Source organism: Dendronephthya gigantea, unplaced genomic scaffold (assembly GCF_004324835.1).
Source record: "Dendronephthya gigantea isolate DGI-Jeju-01 unplaced genomic scaffold, DenGig_1.0 000102F, whole genome shotgun sequence".
Taxonomy (NCBI): Eukaryota; Metazoa; Cnidaria; class Anthozoa; order Malacalcyonacea; family Nephtheidae; genus Dendronephthya; species Dendronephthya gigantea.
Genome location: NW_021163112.1, coordinates 757,393 through 783,749, shown reverse-complemented (window position 1 = coordinate 783,749; position 26,357 = coordinate 757,393). Strand labels below are relative to the sequence as shown.

The window sequence follows — 26,357 nt, the reverse complement described above, 5'->3', positions numbered from 1 at the left end:
AGAAATTTTCTTACACCACACCGCTGTGAGAGTTCCATCTATGCCATCAGTACCCCATAAGTCGGTATTGCCCCACATCCATTGGATTCTCGCATCAAACGAAAAGTTCAGACCCCCCCCCCCTTCAAAGCGAAATTTCCCATTTCTTTTCGACTCATTTGAAAACTAGTTCAATGCATATGGAAAAGGAAGCTTTATTGTAAAACTGTTTCACATCTCTTACAAATCTTTGCAAATTTAAACCACTTTTATCTCATAAGATTTATATGATCATTGAGTCCGTAATAGCCCAATATTCAGTTACCAACTTGTACATCACTAACCAACTTCAATTCCCCAATTGTGGGTGTTACGAAAATTGCCACATTTTTGGAGACATTCTTCTTCAAATGCAGCTTTCAATCCACTGAATCCAGATCCCTGCATCTTTTTACATTCTGAGGAAATGAATAATAATGTTATTTTATCTTCGCTATGCCAGCCATACATGACATGGTTAACTTTTTTCCTATAACTGCTTTTCAGTGTGCATAAGAATCTGCCTAATGGGTGATTTTCGTTCAGTCTGAAATTTTGCATAAAATGTGTTCAGACATGTTATCTGATGGTACATTAGTTGATTTTTCTTGACTTTGTATTTCTTGGGAAGTCCATTAAATGGAACTACCTTATAAGTTTTGTCAAAAGCAATGCCAGTTTATGAACACTTGCATGCTCAATAAACAATTGTAGATATAGCAGGATTGTCATATTCTACCTTGCAAACAGACCTTCTTCACGTCCGGCATGCTTTTACCTAAGAAAGAAAATACATATCAGTATATTACTGAATCATTATAAATAACTAAGCTATTTATAAACTCGGTGAAAGTGTCTGAACATCTACTAAAGTCTTTGCGCTTTCATTTTGCGAACTTGTGCACGGTGATAACAATAGATTGGCATTATATAGCGATTGTCCAATAGCATGACTTTCTTATATCACTCAATTATCAATATACTGCTAATTATACAGTCATTTCAAAGTTTTGTCAAGATTTTGTCCATTTCAACTTACTGGTAAGCGGGTAATCCCCATATGGTATATATAATGCAGGTTTGGCAGGCCTTTCTGTTGTGGCTACAAATATCTTTTCCCCATTAGCTTGACCCTCAGCATTGGCACCTATATGCAGAAAGCTTTGCTATATTGACTGTTTCCAACATTGAGTTACAAATAATAAAATTATCATCGTGTTTTTAAGGCTCGTGCATCGATTTACTTACTGCATGAAGCGACAATGGCAGCCAGACCTAGAACACACAGAACTGATTTGTTCATGACAACCAAGTCCTTTGAAATATCTCGTTGAAGGCGACGTTTAATCGCCTATTTAGAGTTTCGACTTCCCAATATATACTCGAGCCTCGAGGTTACCGCACTCATATAACTTGCACATATTAAAACGTATGAGGTAACCGTTGTCGTTGCTTAGGAAGTTGTGCTACATAAAGAAACATCGTAAAAAGCCTGTTCCGTTTCTTGCCTTGCTTGGCCTTGTTTAGTAATCGATCAGTCTAATATCTGCTGGCGAGTCCAACGCATCGATATGAAAATCTGGATCGCGCATAACGGATGTCGAGGACTCAAATTCTGAAGGAGGTCGAGGACTCAAATGCCGCCATCTTGGTAATTCAGATTCTGCGCTCTGATTGGCGAGATAAGCCACTGATCTGTATATGATCTAGTAAAGGTGTAAAAGACATTACTATCGCTGCTATTATATAGTTACTGGTTTATTAATATCCGTTGTTGAGCAATTGTGGGTTGTATTGCGCTGTTTATATGCAAGATATAGTGACTTCTACTGTTTTTTATCGATTGACTGATAGTTGACGGCAAAAATAATTGGTGTTCATTGATTCTCAACTCAAAAATCTTATCACTGCATGGTTTAAAATATAAAATACTATATCTTTCAAAATACTATCGAATAAACTAAAACAAGTTCAAATCTTTTTCTTAAGACGTATTCTAATTGTTTTGAGAGTTCAGCGAATACGTTTCATATTATTTATTAATTGCTCTATATCTATCACTGACCTCACTGAACAACCGCTCCGGGAGGTTTAATTAAAAGATATTATTTATACTTTCTTCCTGATTGGTGGATCAAACACGATAATCACGCAATCGCGGTGAAATCACATTTCAAAATGCTAATGGCATATTCAGGAATAAAACACTTCATGTTGTATAATAAAGTAAAGTATTCTATTAATTTCTCTATATCTATCACTGACCTATATATACCAGATATTAACTGAACGAGTCGAGAAAATTTCTCACGTAATATCGCCGGTTATCGTGTTCTCAAGGTTTCGAATAGAGGGTTTCATGTTTATAATTTTATTATGTTACGCAAAATCTTTTGGCAGAAACTGAATATGATTCAATTAGTTAAAAATTTCTTATACCCAAATTATGCAACTTAAACGCAGGAGTATGTTGTTGAGTTACCTAATGTACTGTACATCTAACACTTTTTTTCTCAAGTGTTTACGAAAAATGTAATATTCTTTCAAGAAGATATTGACGATATTTAAGTTCTGACAATAATAAAGAATCAATTGCAATTTCTATAATGCATGTTTCTGCAACTTTTTGCTAACTTTGGCTGAGTATTACGATCTTAATTGGCAAGCAATTTAAATTCTGACGAAAATGCTAATGGCATATTCAGGAATAAACACTTCATGTTGTATAATAAAGTAAAGTATTCTATTAATTTCTCTATATCTATCACTGACCTATATATACCAGATATTAACTGAACGAGTCGAGAAATTTCTCACGTAATATCGCCGGTTATCGTGTTCTCAAGGTTTCGAATAGGGTTTCATGTTTATAATTTTATTATGTTACGCAAAATCTTTTGGCAGAAACTGAATATGATTCAATTAGTTAAAAATTTCTTATACCCAAATTATGCAACTTAAACGCAGGGTATGTTGTTGAGTTACCTAATGTACTGTACATCTAACACTTTTTTTCTCAAGTGTTTACGAAAAATGTAATATTCTTTCAAGAAGATATTGACGATATTTAAGTTCTGACAATAATAAAGAATCAATTGCAATTTCTATAATGCATGTTTCTGCAACTTTTTGCTAACTTTGGCTGAGTATTACGATCTTAATTGGCAAGCAATTTAAATTCTGACGAAAATGCTAATGGCATATTCAGGAATAAACACTTCATGTTGTATAATAAAATAAAGTATTCTATTAATTTCTCTATATCTATCACTGACCTATATATACCAGATATTAACTGAACGAGTCGAGGAAAGTTCTCACGTAATATCGCCGGTTATATCGTGTTCTCAAGGTTTCGAATAGAGTGTACATGTTTATATTATGCTACGCAAAATCTTTTGGCAGAAACTGAATATGAATCAATTTTTTAAAAAATTTCTTGTACCCAAATTATGCAACTTAAACGCAGGGGTATGTGGTTGAGTTACGTAATGTACTGTACACTTTTTTCTCAAGTGTTTACGAAAAATGTAATATTCTTTCAAGAAGATATTGACGATATTCAAGTTCTGACAATAATAAAGAATCAATTGCAATTTCTATAATGCATGTTTCTGCAACTTTTTGCTAACTTTGGCTGAGTATTACGATCTTAATTGGCAAGCAATTTAAATTCTGACAAATGTGCACCAGGCATTCATAGACGCTAAATTTCTGCCATGGGATTGTCAAACATGCATCGAGGCAATGTAATATATCAAAAAACAAAGAAAGTGTTACGTTATTGCCTTAAGAACACGCAGCTTGACTTAAATTTAAAGCCAATCCGTAATCATGAGCCACAAATCGAAGTAAATTAAGGAATTGTGTGGATTTCACTGTCTTGAAGGTAGATACTTCAAAAATTCATAAACAGCCTAAGCCATGAGCCTCTGCGTATACAGGTTTCGAAAGGTCTCCAGCCAAGAAAAATTGCGTAAATTACTTGTAGCAATTACTGTAACAAAGATCTAAATGAACAAGAAAAAAGAAAAGAGATATAAGTCACTAAGCAACATGGATGAACAAAAAGATTAAACTGAAAATTATTCCATTTCCGCTGAGCCGTTGCTTTATAAAACGCCGCGGGAGCCAATCTTTCGAAAAGTTGAAACTAACTTGGAACTTGAAAGAGTAAAGTGAATTCGCGAAGTCAAGATGAATCAAGTTATTCTGTGTCTTTTCGCCTCGGTGATTGCCATGCTGGTCGTGGGCTGTAAGTATTTCCAAGCTGTAACTTATAACTTTATAGACAAACAACTGCATCAGTTTTGACTTATAGAATGTGTTTGATGTTAGATGAATGTTTCATCTTTTTTTTCTGAGAAAAAATCTGTGAACTGTGAATCGTTTATCGCCCCTGCGATCTGTTAGCCTGTTTGAAGTCCTAGACCATTTGTAATCTGTACACTGTATTCTTTTGTTTTTAGCGTCTGTATGGTCGATGGAGTGTGGAACTAGGGGCGATGGAAGTAAGAGCTATCGTTACAGCAAGGGAGATGAAAGAAATAAGGGCTATCGTGGCAGTAAGGGCGATGGAAGTGAGGGCAATCATGAGAGTAAGGGCGTTGGAAGAATGGACTATAATGGCAGTAAGGGCGATGGTTATAGCAAGGGCGATGAAAGTAATAAGGGATATCGTTACAGTAAGGGCGGTGGAAGTGAGGGCAGTCATAGCAATAAAGGAAGTGAGGGCTATGGTTACAGTAAGGGCGATGAAAGTAATAAGGGATATCGTTACAGTAAGGGCGGTGGAAGTGAGGGCAATCATAGCAATAAAGGAAGTGAGGGCTATGGTTACAGCAAGGGCGATGAAAGTAATAAGGGATATCGTTACAGTAAGGGCGGTGGAAGTGATGGCAATCATAGCAATAAAGGAAGTGAGGGCTATGGTTACAGTAAGGGCGATGAAAGTAATAAGGGATATCGTTACAGTAAGGGCGGTGGAAGTGATGGCAATCATAGCAATAAAGGAAGTGAGGGCTATGGTTATAGCAAGGGCGATGAAAGTAATAAGGGATATCGTTACAGTAAGGGCGGTGGAAGTGAGGGCAATCATAGCAATAAAGGAAGTGAGGGTTATGGTTACAGCAAGGGCGATGAAAGAATGGGTTATCGTTACAGTAAGGGCGATGGAGGAGAGGAGTATCGAAGCAGTAATGGCGATGAAAGTAAGTCTTCAATATGCACACAGTACTATATACAGTAAAGAGTTACAAGTGTGGGAGCAACGAGTATCTAATCTACGAGTAAAGGCTCTTTTTCTCTCATCGCAATGGCAAACTCGCAAGCTCTCTGGGAGGGTTTTCATTCAATGAAAATGCTTTTAACTACATGCAAGCGCTCGTAGCGAGCTTGTGCCTTGTGAGTAGGTTTTTGCGACGAGAGTGGTAAAGACCCTCAACTCGCGACAATGACAGACATTTCAGTTTAGCTGAGGAGGGATGTTGATCGTATTAACGGCAAATCATAGCAATAGAAATCAGTCAGAAAACATCATGTTACAGGAGCATAAAGTAACTCGCAGTTGACGTAATTTTAAGCTTAGTGCATTCTAACGTTTTGCTCAATACCGAAGTTTGCTTTCTGAAGGTGCCTGAGAAATTTTTTTACAGTTAATTGCAAAATAACAGTAAAATAAGAATAAATAAAGGTCACGATTATTGATCAAACTATAAAGCAGCTATACGCCTAGGCAATGCAATTTAAGCAATAGCTAATTCAAAGTACTATTTGAAACTACTACTTTGTGTGATTTTTGTTTAGATTGTAGAGAAGTCGAAAACATTGGCACTGCAGTGTGGTGTGGTTCCTATGAGCGACTTCAGGAATGCAGCGCAACTGGTTTTGATGAATGCGAAGAGAGAAAGTCGTCGTCTGGTCTCAAAGGATGTTTAATAGACGACTGCACTGGAAAGAACGATGACAATTCGCCTGCGCCAATGCGAACGAAAATGGTCGCAACGTGCTGTAAAGTACCTCCCGAAGAGTTTAGCATTTATTATTAACACGGATAAACTGTATGAGAAAGTCAACCGGCATGAAATTGATACTGATACTCGTTAAAAAGTAGTTTTAGTCGAGAAATAAAACATTATTTCCATTTTGCATTAATATATGTTGTCTTGTGTCGTGTTTTGCTTTCATTCGTTCTTGAAATCACGGATTAATCGAGGTAAATTAATTTAAAAGATACATTATTTACCATTCTACATGAAGTATTACAAATTTAGGCACTCTGATCGGCCTTGTGTAAAAATTGTAAACAAATATGCTGATTAGTTTAAAACAGAATTCCACTTTGCTTGGTAGAATTCATTTCACTTTACATTCCTCCTATAGCTATTCTGTCCAAACCTAGAGAATACTTACTAAATGCATGCGAATTGTAAATATTATAAAGATATCGAACATGCTAATCTTCGAGGTTTCAGAGAGTGCGGATTTTCTGTCGACGAGCACAGTTTTCTTTAGTTCGAGCTTCACGGTTTTCAGTAGATTAGAGAACACCGCAGGAAATGGTATGTATGAAATTTCCACCCGAGAATTAACCACTGGTTCCTAATTGTGCATTTCTGTATTGCTATATATCAAAGAGAATACTATTAAACAAGTTCAAAAATGTTGAAACGCGATCTTTTCTCCTGAATACGCATTCTGCAATCTTTTGACAGCTGATCGTACACATCTGACGGCTGTGAAATAGACATTTGAGGCTTAAGTATATATAGAGGTTTATTAATTCAGACGATTCGTTTTTACCGTGTGCAAGCTTCAAATCTTTAGTATAAGTTATATTTTGTTAAGCATTTATAAATTTTTTTGCTCCGACTAAGAATTACCAATTTCCGCAGTGTCGGATTAGAGTCCTGGTTTTGAAAGCCCCGTTACACTACAGTCAATTTATTGGCACGGAACGGCTTAAATTATCACCCTTGCTTTCTCACTTTAGTCTTTATCGTAATGTCTCATATATTCAACTGCCCTATATCTCACATTTCTCCACTGAAGTCAATAATTATTCGTATAGACAGTTTAACGGGTACCCGTTTTAGCCATGCGTTCGAATAAATTGACTGTAGTATGAGAGCAGTGCGTGAAACGAAAAGCTTTTAATTTTTTATGCGAAGACCGGGGAAAACTAAGCCCTCTGAACTGAGAGAAAATTTGCCGAATATGATGCCCGGCAAAATGGGTGCCCGTCTCTGTTTTGGTAGGCTGAGCACTAATTAAATTGGGCACGGGTAGCCATTTTAGCCATGCCGTGTTACACTACACCCAATTTATTGGCACGGCACGGCTAAAATAGTTACCCGTGCCCAATTGTATTGGTGCTCAGGCTACCAAAACAAAGGCCAAGCACAGATGAAATGGGCACGATTACCTAGTGTAAACGGGGCTTTAAGTAAGCCAGATTTTTGCACATGTTCCTGCCGGCTTTTTTTCTGGCTGCGGCTTGTTCTTCCAAATATTTCTATCACACAGCGTGTTTTCCATTTTGCGATTTGATATTCAACTCATTTTGCTCGAAAGTGCGAATTATAGAAACACAGCGAGGGGAGACGTCATGCAGACAATCAATCACAAATATCGCTTTTACGTCAATACAAACCATGAGGTGCAAGCATAAAAACCTTAACAGCATATGAACGGATGAATCACTGCATGAAAATCGGTTTTCGTAAGGATTTCCAATTCCAACAGTTCGCTAGCGAAATATATTTACATATATTTTTTTGAATAATTACGGAAAGAAATTCGTTCACCCTGAGAGTATCGTTTCAAATTAAAAATGCAAATATTTTGCGAGCCAATCATTTCACCGCCGGTGGTTTGAGGGGAAACCCGGCCTAGCTGCTTCCAAGAAAGGAAGTGCAAATCGAAAGTTGAATTTTGCTTATATGTTTAATATAAAGGCTTAGCAACGGGCGACGGAAGAATAAGATAAAAGCAGCTACAATGAACCAACTTAATTTTTAAAAAGATAACATGGCATATTTCCTTGTACGTATACTGTATACATATAATTACTATTGTTAAACCGTATGGAATGCAACATAATACGTTTCACTTCCAAGAAATGCGACAGGAAATAAGATTTAAAAGTTCAAGTTTGTAAACTCAAATTAAGTTTGCCTCGTCATGGGCGACGGAGAATCCCACCAGTGCTGTAGTCAGGCATTCTCCGAATCAAACGACGAATTTATGAGCGGGAAACGATGGCAGGAATGTCGTGAACAAGTTTGCTTCGATTATGTTGTGATTGGATCATCGTTTTGTGCGTGGGCCTTTACTCATCGCATCTTGTCGAACAACCCAGAAGCGAAAGTTCTTATTCTCGAATGCGGCGAATATCGTCGGGAGCACTTCGAAGACCATGAACCCTCCGAAAAAAGGGAATTGACATATTCCACAAAGACATTTCCGTGGAATATTACGAGGAAAATGCAGGATGAAGAATACATCAAAGATCTGGACGGGGTGAACATTTTCTTTGGAGGGCAGTCGGCTTTTTGGCGCGGTTGGTGTCCCCAACCGACTAGAGAAGATCTGGATGGTTGGCCGGACAGTGTTAAAAATGTTGTCGAAAAATACTTTCCAGAAGCAGTTGAGCTTCTAAATGTCAAGTCTGCAAATACGATTGGCATGAATGAGCACGTCAACGACAATCGTGTTTTTGGCAAACTTCAAAACGTTCTTGTTGAAAGAATTCAATCGTGCCTACCAGAAGTTAGTCACGCCATGCTTGCTATTAGCCCGGATAAATCCAGGTATTTAAAGTCATTAGCGTTGATTTAGCCGGTCTTTTGAACACTGAAATGTTTCACTGACCCTGTGTAAAAAATTACGTAATAATAATAATAATCGCTAATATCTTTAGCTAGCGGCATATTCCGGCCAAATTATATTTAAGTAAATTGGCTTGTAAGTACACCACGTAAGTGTAAACTGCAAAGCTTTCGGTCCGTTAACCCCGGCCTTCGTCAGTGCAAAAGGGCCGAAAGCTTTGCAGTATTAAATACTTACGTGGTGTACTTACAAGCTAATTTACTTGTTGATGTCAGCATGCAAACATACAAGAATATTAAATTACAGTTATTTAACCTTTGCATGGGCAGTATAAATGTATAATTTACCCGGTTTAAAATTGATATTGCCGTTTAATTCAATATCGAGATAATATTGGTGTTTTTAAAAATATCAATGAAGTCATATTTATGTGGTTGTTGCGGATTGTGCCTGATTCCTGACAGGTCCAAACATGCCAAGTTCGTCGGTAACTTGCATGCTGAGACCTGTTTCAGACGTCGAAGTCTTTCTTTAAGTTCACTTTTGCATTCGATTCGCTGCATGAAAAATTCAACACATGAAGAGTTCGACTCGTGAGTATTTCGAAGACCTGGAATATTATTTTGAGAAATCTTTGAAAAACTCATTCGTGCATGTTATTATATCCAAATTGCACTCGAAACCGCGTTATTACCTATGCAAATAACCGCGGCAATGAGAAATTTGCTTTGTCACGATAACGACTTAACGCTGGGTATACAAAAATTGAGATTTGATTTGATTTGGTTTTCAAACTTTCAAAGCTTCAAGATTTCTATGAATTTGCTCAGCAAATGGTTTATTTCACATAGTATTGAGGGACATGGAATGCTTTGAAGCCTCGCAAACAAACCACGCTTTCTTAGGCCACCTGTTGAGGGCCTGGTTATTTTTGCTTTGCCTAAATCGATGTTTTGTGGGCGTTTGTGAGAAACGATTTAAGTTTGTAAACACTACGCTCTGATTCATTTTTAATAAATTTCTCTACAAATTATTTATACATAAATTGTTACGGCCATTGACGTCTGATTGAAGCATAACTAATCAAGGGGCTAAAGGCTGCTTTCCATCGTCGCATTTTTTGTACGTACGTTTACATACTTGCGTAAAAGCTTAAAACCTTCTCAGTTGCTGTACAATAAATCTTATTTCAGAAAAAACATGCGAAATTGTCAACAGAATCTAACCCTATGCGTCTATTCAATCGTTGATTTCATAAGTATCATTTAAATGATTTTATGATTCACGAGCAGAAACTCAGTTACTGTTATGAAAATTTTTTCATATTTTCATATTACCTTTAACAGGTTCCCCAGTAATGTCATTTCTGCAACTAACAATTATATTGCAAGTATATATAGTAGTTAGACGATATAAGATTTACAGCTTTGTAATTTCTATATAATCACATAAGGGATACCAAAATCGTTTTAAACTTTCAAGGCTAACCTGAAAAATGTATACATGCATATTTTTCTTTGGAATGTGGTTAGAAGACGCTCTCCTAGATTGAAAATAAAAATATTTATACCCATATAATAAAACAATGTATCATTCATAACTCGCAAGCATATATCATTATATGCTTTTAATCTGCTTTGTGCTACAACCCAGCGTATTCCTACGTGGGACATGTCGCAGTGCTCGGAAACTTTCTTCCAATTGGATAGTGCTTTTCTATGCTTTCTAAAGTACGAAGCTATGCTATTGGTTGAAACAGAAATGTATTGTAAAGTTCAGCCAATGAAAATCATTCTTGCGAGGAGCTGCGACACTACCCTCCTATTATATAAGTTCCCTGAGTTTTTTTTTAAACTTGTAGATGTGAACGCATCCAAAAGACCACAGTTGCTGATCCTTTGCTTGAACTGTTACGGAAAAAGAAATTGGAAATAAAAATTAATTGTGAGGTGAAGAAGATAGTGCATGAAAATTGCAATGCTGTATCTCTTGAAACAAGCGAAGGAAACGTCAAGCTTGGAAACGCCAAACTCATTCTGGCAATGGGCGTACTTCCAGCAACTACTCTCATGCTAAATTCCTTTCCTCCGTCTTCTTTCAAGCCACTCTCTGGTATTGGCAGCCGATTCACGGCCCATTTTAGGAGTTCTATTCTCGCACGTGTTCCATTTTGTAAGGATTCGCGTCCCTGGAGCGTGTTTCACAATCTTAAAGACGAAATCGTGGGACGATTCGAGGTAGCAGCCATGCATATCCCGGGAACGAACCCGAATCAAGAGGGTCACTTCCATATTCAACTTTCAGCAATTCTAGACTGCACCCCACGTGACGACACTAAAACAACAGAACATCAATATCCAGATGTGCTGCCTGCGTTCTTGATCAAGAAAGAAACCTCGTCTAAAGACCCGCCACATTTACTTCTGGTTTGCAAAATTATCGGTGGGCTCGATTATCGAAATGAAAATAATTGGTTTCGGCTCGACAGTGAAGTTCCTAGCAGTGAGGAAATTGTTCGTGATAATCATGCAGCTGCCACTTACAATACCACCCTCCAAGCCGTGACTAATGAGACGGACCTTCAACTCTGGAATACTATGGAGGAATCCACTTTTGAAATGCTTGAAAATGCTTTTGCAATGGGAGAAGATTATCCTGACGACCCATGTCAGTTGGAGTTCTGGCATGACCCCGAAGAAGGCTGGAAAAGGGATCGCCCTCCTCCAGACAAAATTCGTCGTAATCGTTTGGTTCACCCGGCATCGACTATGTGGATAGGTGAGTACGATGAATCAACGCCTGTTGATTTGGATTATCGATTCAGAGGTGTGGGAAATGTGTATCTCACCGGAGGTGCCCTTTGGCCAGTTGCCGGTTCGTTGAACCCAACCTGCATAATGGCTGCCTTAGCCATGAATCTAGCTGACAAACTCCTTAATTAACATTGACCGCACGCAGAACAGAGCAAAGTTATAAAGTGTTTTCTGATCGTACGCAATTATTTTATTCATTTTTTACGTTTAACTTTAGCGGGCGAAATAGGGACAAAAGCAAAACGATTAAAGTTAAATTAGCATGTTTTAAGTTTTTAACCGCCTGCACTTAGTATATTACTGAACGAATTTTAAGCAATTTTCACAACACGAGCTGCAGTATTGTATTGAATATACAGAGTGTCCTAAAAAAATTTCTCCTCTATTGAAATCAGGCCTTTGTTCAGTAGAATCTGACTGCCTTAATATTATCATAAACCCAATTGAAAGCAAGACGCTTTATTTGAATGCTTTAACCTAATAACTATGCTATTTAGACACTACTGAGTTGATCATGCATTCAAATTCCAACAAAAGCTTCATTTCAGTAGGCGGGACTTTTTTGGAGGGACACCCTGTACAATACCCTAAATTTTTGAAATGAATTTGTAATAAATAAGATTTTAATAAATATGCAATTCAGTTACACTTCCTCATTAAACTTCCTTACCTGCCCAAATATTGACAAACGTTATGTGAACACATTTCGAGCATGGTCCCAAGTTCGACCGCGGTCCAGTGTGAACGCGGGCTTCCGACACTAGGAAGTTTACGATTCACGACGCGGCCAGCTGGACGACGCGTTTGGAAAACCAAGAAACTCCACACGCGAGACAATATAGCTATACATCAGTAAATTGTGGTCCAATGACAGCGTTCTCATTCTTATGGGCTGTTTACATGAGCCCGGTTACCCGAGATTCAACGAAGCGTGAGAGGACTTTGAGGTATTGAAATAAGTCTTTATGACACCAAACAAGCACATGCTATTGTTATGGTGATTATACGACTGCCAGGATCAAGTTATCTGCTCATTTCAATACCTCAAAATCATCTCACGCTTCGTAAAAATCTCGGGTAACCGGGCTCATGTAAACTGTCCCTTAAGCCGGTTTTCAACTAGGCGGAATTTCTCGACCGAACGAAATTTTTCGTCTGGTATTCTTTTCAATGGCGCGAGTTCAACCGTCGCGGATTCCCTTCGCCGGTCACAATAGATTTCGTAGGTGCACGCAGAACAATAGCTTGGAAACGAGGCCCGAGAACAAATTCGGGAAGTGTTTATTGAAAAGAAAATCGAACGAAAAATTTCGTGCGGTCGAAAAATTCCGCCTAGTGGAAAACCGGCTTTACGACGCCTTCAATTGAGGCATTGTCACTGCCTCTCGATGACATGAAAGCAGATAGCTTATATGAAACTGCAATATCTGCTAGACAAAAGAGGTTCTTTGCAGAATTGAAACGTTTATATGATTATTTTAGAGTACTGGCAGCATAATTAACTTCTCGTAGCTTATTTCTAGCGAAATAATTGACTAGCGACGTCGAACTAGCCGCGTCGTACATCGTAATAAACTTCCTAATTGAGAGTTACTGAAGGGCAATACTTCAGTCCCCACGTGTGATTGCAAAGAAAGCAAATTCTTGCAGTATAAAAGCCAATATACGTATGCAAATTTGCTCTCTGCTCGCACGGATACGTGGGCGGGGGGGGGAAACTATGCATTTGTACACCAGGGGGCGGGTTGTATCAAGCCCGTTTAGCTTAAAGGCCCTGTTACACGATGCAATTTTTCTTGCAACTTGCAATGCAATTCTGCTTGTAAGAGATGTAAATTAGCGAATAGTCTTGCAGAAGAAAAAAGCATGAAGTGTAATAAACACAAAATTTTCGTTTTTTCCAAATATACATATCTCAAAAGTAGAATTGCATTGCAAGTTGCAAGAAAAATTGCACCGTGTAACAGGGCCTTAAACGGTGGATAAGTCAAAATTAAATAACACTCTTACATCTCTCTTGAATGAGTCAACTTGAATTCTATATGCACTGAATATGTAGTTGTATACAGTATCTTTGTATTAAAGTCAAAAGCATTTAGTTCGCTTGTTAAATAAAACGATAAACTTGCTTTCTATTTTAAACTTAATAACTACCGTTTAAGCTAAACGGGCTTGATACGCAAACGGGCTTCCTATGCAAATTTCCAAGTCATTCTCATTATTCATTTCTTTAAAAATTTGGGTTTTTTATATAATCAATGTGTGCGAAAAATATTAGCATAGCAGGTCATTGTCAGAGTAGCTACAGCACTGGGCACGTGTCTATTCTTGGACCAGGAACTGGTCCCTAACCGCATCGATTGACGGAGTTCGAATTTTTACTTTTGACCTTTGAAGCAAGTTTCAAGCAATTCTTGACTATATTTGCAGCAAATAATATATACAGGGTGTATCAAAAAAAAGGTAATCCAACTTCAACACGCTATTGTACGTGAACTACTCAGTCTATGAACGAATTTTTTTCACTTTCGGAAAGATCAGGATTTTAACTATCGGATGACATGTTTTTAATACGAAATGGTGAAAAAGTGAGCACATACGAGGCTGATAAAAAATGTTAGTCGCAATCGCATATTTTCACCTTTGAGCCTAATTAAAGCAGTGCATAACAAAAGAAAAGAGCAATTAATCACGAACATGTCACAGCTTACACTGGTTTTATCACTTTTATGCCGCATTGCTTGGAATGTTCTCCTGATGTGATTTATTCATACTTAATATGCATATGCGGTTAGTTTATTCAAAAGCAAAATTCTTCAATTAATCCCAAAGAGAGTTAATTTTCAATGGTTTTAGTCCCAACTCTCAGAGGTGAAAATATGCGATTTTGACTAACACTTTTTATCGGCCTCCTATTTGCTCATTTTTTCACCATTTGGTATCAAAAACATGTTATTTGATAGTTAAAAGCCTAAACTTTCGGAATGTGAAAAAAATTCGTTAATAGAATGAGTAGTTCACGTACAATAGCGCACCAAAGTTGGATTACCTTTTTTTTGATACACCCTGTATATACATATCATTAATATTCAGCCTATATATAAGTAAAGGCTAACGATTAGAAATACATTGTCCTCTGTATTGTTGTAAGTACAATCACAGTTAATCCCGGTAAAGCTGCTCACGAATGTGGACGACTAATTATGATTAATTATAAGCTTTATTGCGGTGCCCGCGCCAAGTTTGGCACCGCATTATATTCTGCCTGTGAGTTTGTTTGTTCGCATCAATACGTTTCCTTAATCGCCTAGTAAAAATTCCTTGCACATGCTTGGAATGCTTGGAATTTTTTCCTAATTATTACTATTAATCTTGTTGTACGTTTGCCAAATTCCTTTTTTAAAGGAACGTTCTTTTTTCAATTTCAATCTCAAACTCTGATAATTGCGTGTATCTCTGCTTTTATGCACCCAAGAAGGACAAAAATACCACCATTCGATTCAGCGTAAGAAATTATACTTACAGGTCTTAAATATATTACTAATCAAGAGTATTCGCAGCGATTTATGACGTTTGAAAGACAAACGAAATTGAATTGTTGACAAATCGCTCAAAATTACTATGCTATACTTTTATAGTAATAGTAAGTTTGGTCTTTGATATCTTTCATATCGTTGGTTTTCTCTTTTAATTTTCGTCCTTAAATAAGTGGATCGGTCTTAGTATCGTTGCTCTTCTAGTTTCCGGCTCTACACCAGTTTATTCGTCTCACGTTTCTCTTCATTTTGATAGTATTTTTAGATAGTATTTTTAGCCTCAATATTTTATTTCTGAAGATTTTAAAACGGCGCAATTTTGACCTTAATGTACCAACCAACCAGGCTGCGGCCGACAAGAGAATGTAAGTTGGTGATGTCGTTAGAAATGAGCGGACGTTTTATTTCTAGGCAAGCATTGCGGGCACCGCATTTTAGTACTGTGTCTGGTTTGTTTTTCAAGTCATAATCTTGGAGCTCTTGAGCGTTTAACGATTTTCACAAGATCGAAACTCGATCACGCAGTTCCTGGTCCACTATACAGGGTGTCTCAAAAATAACGCAACCACTTAAATATGCAGAACATTAATACAGCTCTAAAGCGCAATAGATTTTAGCTGAACTATGGTGTAAACCCGAACAATATTAATATTCTTGCATATTTAAGTGGTTGCGTTTTTTTTGAGACACCCTGTAGTACGATCGTACTTGTTTTATTTGGAGCTTCGGAAATTTGTCTTTCATTGTTTGGAGCTAATCTCGCGATCTAATAAATTTATAAATTATTATAATGACTCATGCACTCTTCAAAAATTCTTTGTTTTCACAATCACTCAGGCACACCGAGGTAGTCCGGGCATATAGCAGGACAAATTTTTTTGTCCGCCTTCGCTGCTTGAAAGGATTCTTGTTTAAGACGAGCAGATAAGCGCAATAGTGAACGATATTTAACGAATTCCTGTGATTGTGTTTGAGCTCAAATCGAGCCCATTTTCAGTTGGCGAATTAAGCAGGGTAAGTTCAGTTCTATTAATTTCTTTCAGAAGGCATGTTATAACTAACAATAACATTTCGTGCACGTGTGTCGTGTATATGCGACTTTACGCCGTTTACAATGAAGACAACGCAAAATTATCACTTATTAATTACTTACAGAGACCATAACAGTTAGTCTGTTCTGTGCCTCCTGACTGCCGCAGTTGCCCGAAGCTAAGCAATGCCAATTCTGACTGATTAACCAGTTCGTTTGTACATTAAAAAGTACGCTTCAATGCCCGTTATATGGCAATTAATGCTATACAATAATTAAAACTTTAATGAACCGGTTTTCATTCACAATCGTTACATTTGGGTGTTAGTATTCTTAGCAAAAACATGCGAGTAAATCTATCTAAATACTAGGTTACCCATGGGCATAAATACTGCCTGAACCCATGATGTTCATGTTCGGATTGCCAATCTCGTTCCCAAGGGAATTCTCTACAAGGCTGTTTAGGGAATTCTCTACGTAGGGTCAATCCTGTGCGAAGGCTGTTCCTGGTTAAATGTTTAAATATTTCATTTAATCCCCTGATCCCAGTGTTTGAGAATTTGGTTGCTATTTACTTATGGCGTAACTTTGTCGGTGCTAAAAATGCACACAAATGGTCTTTGTCAGTTGCGAATCTTAACGTAGCTACCTCGGTTCCTGCGTACTCGAAACTGAAGGGCTCCAAATATCACATGTTTCGACTCTATGAGATCATTCACGTGAGTTAAACACAAGACGAACTATCCGGACGAACTATGTATATATGTAGACGAATATACGTTCCAACATAACCAGGGAGCAGCGTGGCAGCGCTCCCTGGCGCTCTTCATGCTAAATATCCCTACTAACAGACAGATGATGCGTCGAGAAGACTAACTAGACGAACTATGCGAAAAATTCGTTTGGACGGATCATCTGTTTGTTTGCCCGTGTTTAGAAGACGAACTACTGTCTTTTGCTTGCTCAAGATAGATATTAGACAGCAGGTCGTAAAAATTAAAAGTTTAAACATATTATCACCTTTTATTAATAAATGTTCTATTCGCTATAGCGCACGCGCCCGAAGGAAACGGAATTTTCTCCGCATGATTTTCTTTGCAATCGTAAGAGTTGGATCCTAGCGGATTGCCTTGACCCAACGTACACAATTGAGAAGAAAATTAGGCGATATAAAAGTTCGTTTGATAAAAAAATTCAGCTTAATGTAAAACGTCATATCGTCATCTTAAGAATTCATCTTAGGCCACTTGAGTCCATGTCATTCTGCCTAACCTGTCACGGATTCAACATGCACGCCAATTTTATATTGACTTATACGTCTATCAAACTTCCAATGTCGCATATGTGATCTTAGCTGAATAATCTTTTAATCTGAGACACTGTGCTCTGTTAGTTCGGCTAATAAGTATAATCAGTGGCGTAGCCAGCCTGAAGATTTTGTCCCGCTATGTAAATTTCGAGTCATTCATTTCTTTAGAAATTTATTGTTTTTACCGTCAATGAACACCAAAATATTAGCATCGCGGTGACAAATCCTCAGGCTGGCTACGCTACTGAGTATAATCAGAAATTTGATACTAGGATAAAGTGCCATTGGCATTGAGCCCTGAGAGGCATGCATCTCGAGCAAGGAAGGTTAGTGATCAAATCTCGTTGAAGACAGACCAAACCTACTAAGAAAGAAAGGTACAACTCATATTTCAGACCTTATATTGAATTTTGGCTACAAGCAACGCAAAGAGAAAGTGAGGAGACCAAAGTAAGATAGTATACAATTTGTTATTCTCCATGAACGTGATTATTTCATACATAAGTATTGAACAGACACGTCAGTATCACAATATGTTAATTGTTAAGTTGATCACAAAATCTACCCTAGATTTTTTGTTCTTATTTAGCTTCAACTCGCACGATTGATGGTTATTTCTAAGCGATTTAATATCGAATTAAAAGTCTATAAAGTATAGTATTGTTTATTTTGAAATCCGCGAAGTTCAAACCTCCTCAGACCTCACGGCTCACGCAACCCGAATTAACCCATCGACCCACTGTAGGCCCAAACGAGATCACAAAATCAAAATTCAAGCCTACATACTCTACTTTAATACTCTCTCCTCCGCTGTAGCCTGCGGTGCAGACGCTTCGAATTACAAAGGAATAAAAAAGTGTGTTCCTTTTTAATTCGAAGCGTTTGCACCGCAGGCTACCTCCGCAGGGGCTTCGAATGCAAATGCGCTAGATTTTTAAAGATAACCGCTGCTGAAATTTGAAACGCGAGCGAGGGTTAGGGAGAGAGAAAATTGAGGAAGCCCCTGCCAGATTTGCTTCGATTTTTAGCACAAGAACTCGAAAAGTGGGACATCCTGAAATGTTGTTGCTATCCGCAACAACAGGACAATATATCAGGACAATTTATGATAACTGTGAAGAAAGGACTTTTGATGAGAGCTCCTCTAAGCGCACGAGTGGTCGGTGCGAGGGATTTTATTTCGCAAGTGTGATGTTGTTGTTTGAGTCAAATGAGAAAAGCCGTTTCTAATTGACTGCGATTTGCGAATTTTCCTGAATAAACGGCGAGCGCTTTCGAATCAAAAGTTCAATAATACAATCAATTATATCCATATAAAGAATGACATTCAGAATGGAAGATATATAGTTCGTATTTTAAGAGAAATTACGAAAAGTATTTCGCTGATCACAAACCGCAATACGACGCTGCATAAATTTATATTTTAGCCATGCAGCTTCTGCGAATTTTCTAGAGTTCGTACTTGGGTCAAATAAACTCAAAATATCCTCAAATAATGCCGAATGCATTGATCAAGAATGACTCGCAGAGATTTATTGCATGGAAAGTAGCGGAGTTATTTCCACATTTGCAAGATACACCCCGCCCCCGGTTTGATGCCATGCTGGAAAGCAAATCTGGCAGAGGCTTCCTCAATTTTCCCTCTCCCTAACCCTCGCCCGCGTTTCTAATTTCAGCAGCAGCGGTCATCTTCAAAAATCTAGCGCATTTGCATTCGAAGCCTCTTGGGAGGAGAGAGACTTTAATAGCTGTGATCAATCATTCCAGTTTGACGGCCAACTGTCAAAAGCGTTAATGCTGCAACAATACTCGTGAAAAACCAATTAGGCGTCAAGATGAAAAATTGCTTATGGACATTGGCGATATTTTTTAAAGGTAGGGTATTTACTATCACAGCCAAGCCTAAATTCTCGTTGTATGTATGAAATTTTATATGTTTTGACGCCCGTTCTCAAATTGACACGAATACGCAGCTATTCTGCATCTTTCATTGGGAGAAGCAACCACCTGACACAATTTCAAGACGATATATTTTACATGTCGAGTATTTTGACAGAAAAACGTTGGAAACGTCAAATCTTTTCGCCGTGCACTCATAATTTATTTATTTTAGCCCTATCCCTTAGATTATGTAGTTTCTTACGTGGATTATGTACTTAGTGGTCGTCAAGACAATATTTTTTCAACGCAGTTATCATTAATGCAATGAGTACAAAAGTAGCTTCTATTCAAGTGTCATTTTGTTCTTAGTGTGACCCGAGATATCTCTTCTTGAGATTATACAGCAAACATGTACTTTTCTTGGATGTTTTCGAGGTTTGCATGCAAAACGTTTTAATGTAGCCCGTTTAGCTTTAACGGTGGATAAGTCAATATTAAATAACACTCTTAAAATCTCTCTGGAAAGAGTCAACTTGAATATTATGCACTGAATATGTAGTTGTAAACAGTATCTTTGTATTAAGATTAAAAGCATTTAGTTCGCTTGTTAAATAAAACGCTAGACTTGATTTCTATTTTGAACTTATCCACCGTTTAAGCTAAACGGGCTTGATACAACCGGCCCCCGTTGCATGCGACACTGCCGACACAGGCTAATAACACGGCAACAGCTTAACTGAACGTCATATAGCTTGGCCGTATTAATTCCTATTTTGCATACTGTTTATGCTGATTGCTTGAAACTTGAAGTAGCATGTGCACACGAGCGTCGTTTTCAAGCGTTTTCAAAATCGTTTTAATCGCTTTGACGCCTTGTCCACACGATCCAAGGGAAAATATGCTTAATATGTTAAATTAGCTTCAACTTCAACTTTAAATTGATGGTGTTTAAAACCGTTTTGGCATGCCGAACAAAAATGAGAACACTTGTCTTATTCAACAAAAAACCTGAAAACGAAAACGATATCTAACTTTATATTACTACTTGTAAGTAAACTTATGACAGTATGACCTTAACTGCAAAAAGAAAGGAACCAGTATAGTAATTTCTAACCTTTTCCGTCTCTTAAAGAACAAGAGAATAATTTTGTATAAACTTTTAAGCCTCTTACAGACAAGCTAGTTTTATACGACAAGTTTTCTTTGACAAGTTTTATATTTGCTCGGGTGTAAGTGCCAACATGTTTACTTTGACAATTTAGTTTGCAGCCAGCGATGTAATCGTACAGCGGTAAACATAAGCGCGCTATTAGGTGCGATTTTAATATTTCATTTCTGAATAATGCAATAACGTAAGGTTGTAATTTAAATAACTTAATTCAATCTTTCTTGTTTCTATCTCTATATGATTCCGAATCAATATTCCATAAACTTCCTCTAAACTTGACCTGAGCAGTTTTTTAACGCCAAATCAGTCAAGGGTACAGCGCTAATGCTAGCTGCCACTGCAAAATACAATGGTCCGCTGGTGAAACTCATACAAGTTTTCTTTGTTTGCACACGAGCGAAATTTGTACTTTGACAATTTTTTCTATGACAAGTACACTTGTTCAAAATCAAGTATACTGTCATAGAAAAAAATGTCAAAGTTGGGCGTACGGACGAACAATTAGAACTTGTCACATAAAAACTTGTCATAAAAAATTTGCTCGTCTGTAAGAGGCTTTAGTTTCGAAAATATTTCGCATAGAATTTTCCTACCAAAACGGACCGAAGTATTGTTATTAGTTCATGCAAACGCGATATTGCTTCTCTTTCAGGCAAAATTTTCGGTTTTCGTTTAAGTTTGTATCCAGATTTCGGCATTAAGAATTGATATCTCTTGCAATTAACAACACTCTTTGCACCATCATTATCCAAAAACTTTGATAATTCCCTGTCACAATGATACGGATTTTCCTAAAGTGTATTCATAAACAGCCACATCCTTCAAATCAACGAAAACGTCACAAAAAACATTTCGTAATAAATCATGATAAAGGGATTATAAAATATGAATTATTAAATAAAATACATTGTTAAATTCTTAGTGAAAAATTTTAAAAACTTTCATCATTTTTTAAAAACAATAGTTACTATTACTACGTGCAGTATGGTCCTTGTATTTGCTGGTTAGGAAGCTAACTAGAAGCGCCATTTCTCAACATTAAAACTATGCTGACGGAAACTTTCTGTTGCTTTTGGCGAGAAACTCCTAATATTTTGTTTGTTTGTTTTTTTTGTAGTTGTTGTACAAGCTCTGATTGGAATTGATGGTGAGTGAAATCGAATTATTCTGTCCATAGCTCTTGAGATATTCCTAAATTTTTAGTACATACTGGGCAACGATGCATGACATCACAACCGCCTGTATTCTAAAAGCTCACTCATGCCCACTCAAACTCGTTGAATGGGGGATCTCGATCTTCTCATAAAATTTCCATGGCGGTTTTTCCACTCAAATAGGAACATGATTTCAGTGTTTCACCTTGTGTCTTTCCACCGATTAATACAAAACTTTCTCATTAATCAATAATAACAAAATTTCAATGTCACTCTTAATACGTGTGAGTGTGAGTGTGCTTTTTGAATACAGCCGTACACGATTGCGAATACAAGTGCATAATTCTAACATGGATTCTTACCGATTCTACTGTGTTTTTTTCAATCGCATTAAAATCACGTTTTTCAGTATAACCTTGATTTAATGAACCTAAATTAGGGATTCTTTCAAATGATTGTTAGCTCTGTAATTTTACTGTATTTTAAGCATTTTTGCAACTGTTAAAAAAGGCACCATGTCTGGTGGATATAGCTAGCACTATGCTTAGATCAGTAGGCTAGCCCAATATAAGAAACGTCGCTGAAAAGTTTATATTCTAGTAGAAAAGATTATGTTTTAATGTCTTCACAGACATGCAAAAACATGTCTGAATATTTTAAAGTATTTAAAATCCAATTCTCTTCCTTTTCTTCCAAAGCAACGGCAACAAAAACATTATCCGTGTTGAGCTGTGAGCCGAACCCATGTGTCGTAGGAAATTGCACCGTGGTTAACGGCAGCCACCTGTGTACATGTTCAAAAGTGTTTCAGATGTGCACACTCGACTATACACCTGTGTGTGGAACTGATGGACAAACATATCCCAATATCTGTTCTTTGTACTCAAAGATATGCGCTAGTAACAAACCAATCGAATTTCATTACAGTGGGGAATGTGGTAAGTATTGTTGGTGGTGATTTGAATCATATATAGCATACCAAAACATGCCTTATAGCGCCATCTCTAATTTATACCCTAGTTGTAGCACTGACCTCACCAGCTCATCACAATATACGCGTTCCATGTACTATTGTGTACTATTGTGTACTACCATGTACTACAATGTCTAACTATGTACTGCCACGTCCTACTATGTACTACCATGTCCTACTATGTACTACCATGTCCTACTATATACTGTCATGTAGAACTATGTACTGCTATGTACTGCTATGTACTGCTATGTACTGCTATGTACTGCTATCACAGTTAATAGAATATACATGGTTTGGAGACCATATAATACTACAATACAACTCATTAAGTATGTTGAGGCACATTTATGCAAAAAATTGTTCCTTTCGCATCACATGTCTATTGTATTTTGCACAGATAAACCAATAGCAATCTTATAATTAACATTTTTTTCAAGTCAAGGTTGATGAGCTTAGCAAGACGAATGCCATTGGTACGTTTGGCTAAAATACAATAGACACGTGACGAGAAAGGAACCATTTTTTGCATAAACGTGGACAATAACATAGTTAATGAGTTGTATTGTACTTTCATTTAGTCTCCAAACCATTTATATTCTATTAACTGTGCTGCTATGTACTGCTATGTACTGCTATGCACTGCTATGTGCTGCTATGTACTGCTATGTACTACTATGTACTACTTTGCACTGCCATGTACAACCATATCCAGCGCTCCCCTCCCTAAAGTTGCTTTGTATCCGTAGGTTTACTCTTTAGTTCATATACCGGCGGCAGTTGCCCCCACTTTTGAATACACCAGCATGCTGCTTTCGTAGCATAGGCTAATCAGAATATAGAAAGTTAATTCTTTTCAACCCTACGAGCACATACACCATATTGTTCTTTTTTCGCAGTTCAACGAAATCTGAAACCGGCTGCACTAACCCAAGACGGAAGTGGTAAGCGCATTGCCTAAGGCTAAACCACTGATCTTTGAACAACACAGGCAATAATGATTCTAAATATGGGGACGATAGAAATGCTTTTCGCTCGTTTAACAGGAACGTTAACTTTACTTGCCTGATCTTTTTACCACAATTACCCTTCTTATTACATAAGGTATTTCGTAGAAATTTTCAAACAAATTTGCTATCCGCCATTTTGTTTTATAATGAGACCTAATTACTTGACGTTACCAGTAGGGTAGCCATTTTTACACGCATAATTAAGCTTGGAAGTTCATGGTTAAAAATAAATCGTCGCTAGAAGTCAGTGCAAGCTGCAAAACTAATAATTTAATCATAATATTCTCTGCTTTGTTTTTTTCAGGTTCAATGCAAATCAGTTTTGGATTTATCTTCCATTTTTTGCCTTTTCTCCACTTGCAGCTTTTCTAGTCTAAGAAGAACACAGAAATTTTTTTACAAATTACTTTCTTTTTACAAAACACCAGGGTGTTGATTGACCAGAAAGTTGGTTAACATCCACTAACGTGAATAATAGAGACATTGCGTTCAGAAGGTTGATTGGACGGAAATTCTGACGACGAAGGTAGAACTCTGGACTTCACAAACCAATGCTTGCAACCTTTATCACCGTACGAATTTTTTCTCAAATATTTTTAAAGAGAGTATATTTTAAAATCCCTACAACAGGGGTAAATGGCACGTAATGCGAACACAGATGTAAATAGAGTAAAAGTGTGGTATAGCGTACCCATGCATAGAACTGTAATACCATTTTGTATTTATCAATTTCAAATTTTATATTATGAGATTTAGGTTATGGATCGTAAAAAAGGTTAACTTGAATCAAAGATCATTCTTGATCGTTCGATACTGATATTGTAATGCCAAGCAGTAGCCTTTAAAGGTCTGTTCACACGATCCAACTTTGTCGGATCCAATTCACTTCTGATGGATGTTTTATAGTCTGTTGACTTGCAATGTATGTGGACAGCAAATCAACTGTAAACCAACGCAGAGCGACCAACTTCATTCCATACGTCAGAAGTGAATTGGATCCAACAAAATTGGATCGTGTGAACAGACCTTAAAGTGTTTCAAAACTAACGATTGCAAGTCAAATTCCACGTCTTTGAAATGGTGTATTTAATTATTTTGGGCATGAAATGAAATTGTGAAATCAGAAAAGTCATAGTAGAAAAATTGGAAAATAAATCACTTACGACATGGAAAAAGTGTTAAACTGATTTGTCGTAACCACGCCTGCACAAATATATTTTCGGCCATTTGCCAGGAGCCATCCAACTTTTGTCACGTGTACCAAATCCCATCGACCATCTCTATGAATCACCCAGCATTTTTATAACGTTTACAATATCATATCAACCATCACTATTAACCGTCAAACTTTGTTTGATTACGATTACAAAATCGTCATCAAACATCACTGAAAAGCGCGCGTTCAGACTTAAATCAGAAAAGTGAAAATCAGATGAAACACGGCAGGTTTTAGTTATTCAAAAAGCTGTTAATATGCATAATAAACAACTTGCATGCATAAAGGCCTATTTAGATAACACGATAAGTTGTATGCAATTATCATTCTGACGAATGCAAAAGAGGACCTATGCCACAATCTTCATTCAATTTAGTTCAGAGTGGAATTTAAAGTGTCACGTTTGTACGTGTGTTCACACGTTCACATACGCCAGGGTACGAATCGTATACGACAAATCGCATAGTGCAAATGGGCCTTAATAGAACCACTTGCATAATAATCAACTTTTGATTCAGGCGAAAAAAGGGAATTTCCGAAAATAACATACTGAACCTAGTAAAATTGCTAAGATTGGCTGAAATATTGTAAAATACCGAAGATATAGCCATGCGAACTTGGCAAACTTTTGTGTACTCTTAGAGTATTATGGCCAAAAAAGTGTAATAAATTAATTACACATTTCCGCGTGTAATACAAAAAGTATACAAAAATGGCAACTTCGCATGGCTATATTTTCCGTACTACTTGACATATTGCAGATAAACTTGGCAATTATACTAATTCCAATATGTTCTTCTCAGCTGTAGTGATTTTCCCCCTTCATGTTAGCTAATTGATATTTTGGGGCAGGTTGTATAAAACTCTTCAACTATACTTTGCATAGTTAAATCCTAGCCGGTTAACTGTGAGATACACGGCTCTGATTGGCCAATTCTGCCCTTAACTACAGTTAAAAGTTAACAACTGCCCTTGGTCTATTCTTGCAAGGTGTCCATTGGTACATCACTATTCGCTTGCAGTGAATTATGCTTTGATGACAGAAAAGGAAGGCACGCCAAAAACGCGAAGCACGCTGATAGGAATCCAGTCCTCACTAATTTGATGTGACATAACAAACTTTGAGAATTGCTCTGTGATTTAAATAAACAAAAGCTCTATTTAATATCGACATGCGGCCATCTTCTTTATTATGGCGAAGTATTTTAATAAATCATCCACAAAGTAAAATCGTACCACGAAGAAACTGGTTTGAAAATCGATGACTAGCAAAAAATTAAGGATCTTCCCTATAAATAGTGGTTAAGAATGACAAAAAAACAAAGTATTGAAAGGAAAAATGCAAAAGGCAAAATAGGCAGCATTCCCATCCCAGTAGGCTAGCTAGGTTACTGTGGTTTTTAATCTAATTTGTATCCTG

The 26,357-nt window shown here is 37.2% G+C and overlaps 4 protein-coding genes across 9 annotated transcripts; 3 read left to right on the top strand and 1 right to left on the bottom strand.

Moving 5' to 3' along the window:
- Positions 1 to 216: 216 nt before the first annotated feature.
- On the bottom strand, positions 217 to 2,397 carry LOC114534536. The gene is made up of 4 exons (XM_028555995.1): positions 1,267 to 2,397; positions 1,058 to 1,165; positions 758 to 796; positions 217 to 437 (listed from the first exon to the last, which is right to left on the bottom strand). Exons 1-4 carry the CDS (start codon positions 1,319 to 1,321, stop codon positions 319 to 321), a joined length of 321 nt encoding a protein of 106 aa, XP_028411796.1. The 5' UTR covers positions 1,322 to 2,397; the 3' UTR covers positions 217 to 318.
- A 1,673-nt stretch (positions 2,398 to 4,070) lies between these two features.
- On the top strand, positions 4,071 to 7,136 carry LOC114534522 (keratin, type I cytoskeletal 9-like). Its single transcript, XM_028555977.1, has 2 exons — positions 4,071 to 5,228; positions 5,824 to 7,136. The coding sequence occupies exons 1-2, from the start codon at positions 4,502 to 4,504 to the stop codon at positions 6,063 to 6,065; spliced, it is 969 nt and encodes a 322-aa protein (XP_028411778.1). The 5' UTR covers positions 4,071 to 4,501; the 3' UTR covers positions 6,066 to 7,136.
- A 129-nt stretch (positions 7,137 to 7,265) lies between these two features.
- LOC114534556 lies at positions 7,266 to 12,529 on the top strand. The gene is made up of 2 exons (XM_028556019.1): positions 7,266 to 8,828; positions 10,709 to 12,529. Exons 1-2 carry the CDS (start codon positions 8,200 to 8,202, stop codon positions 11,787 to 11,789), a joined length of 1,710 nt encoding a protein of 569 aa, XP_028411820.1. The 5' UTR covers positions 7,266 to 8,199; the 3' UTR covers positions 11,790 to 12,529.
- A 3,413-nt stretch (positions 12,530 to 15,942) lies between these two features.
- On the top strand, positions 15,943 to 25,403 carry LOC114534524 (tomoregulin-2-like). 6 transcript variants are annotated; one of them, XM_028555984.1, is made up of 6 exons: positions 15,943 to 16,210; positions 19,303 to 19,410; positions 21,702 to 21,731; positions 22,437 to 22,676; positions 23,611 to 23,655; positions 24,026 to 25,403. In XM_028555984.1, the coding sequence occupies exons 2-6, from the start codon at positions 19,371 to 19,373 to the stop codon at positions 24,091 to 24,093; spliced, it is 423 nt and encodes a 140-aa protein (XP_028411785.1). In that variant the 5' UTR covers positions 15,943 to 16,210; positions 19,303 to 19,370; the 3' UTR covers positions 24,094 to 25,403. The 6 variants fall into 6 exon arrangements, with proteins under 6 accessions (XP_028411785.1, XP_028411784.1, XP_028411783.1 ...); XM_028555983.1 differs by having other exon boundaries at positions 19,215 to 19,410; XM_028555982.1 differs by having other exon boundaries at positions 19,212 to 19,410.
- Positions 25,404 to 26,357: the final 954 nt, after the last annotated feature.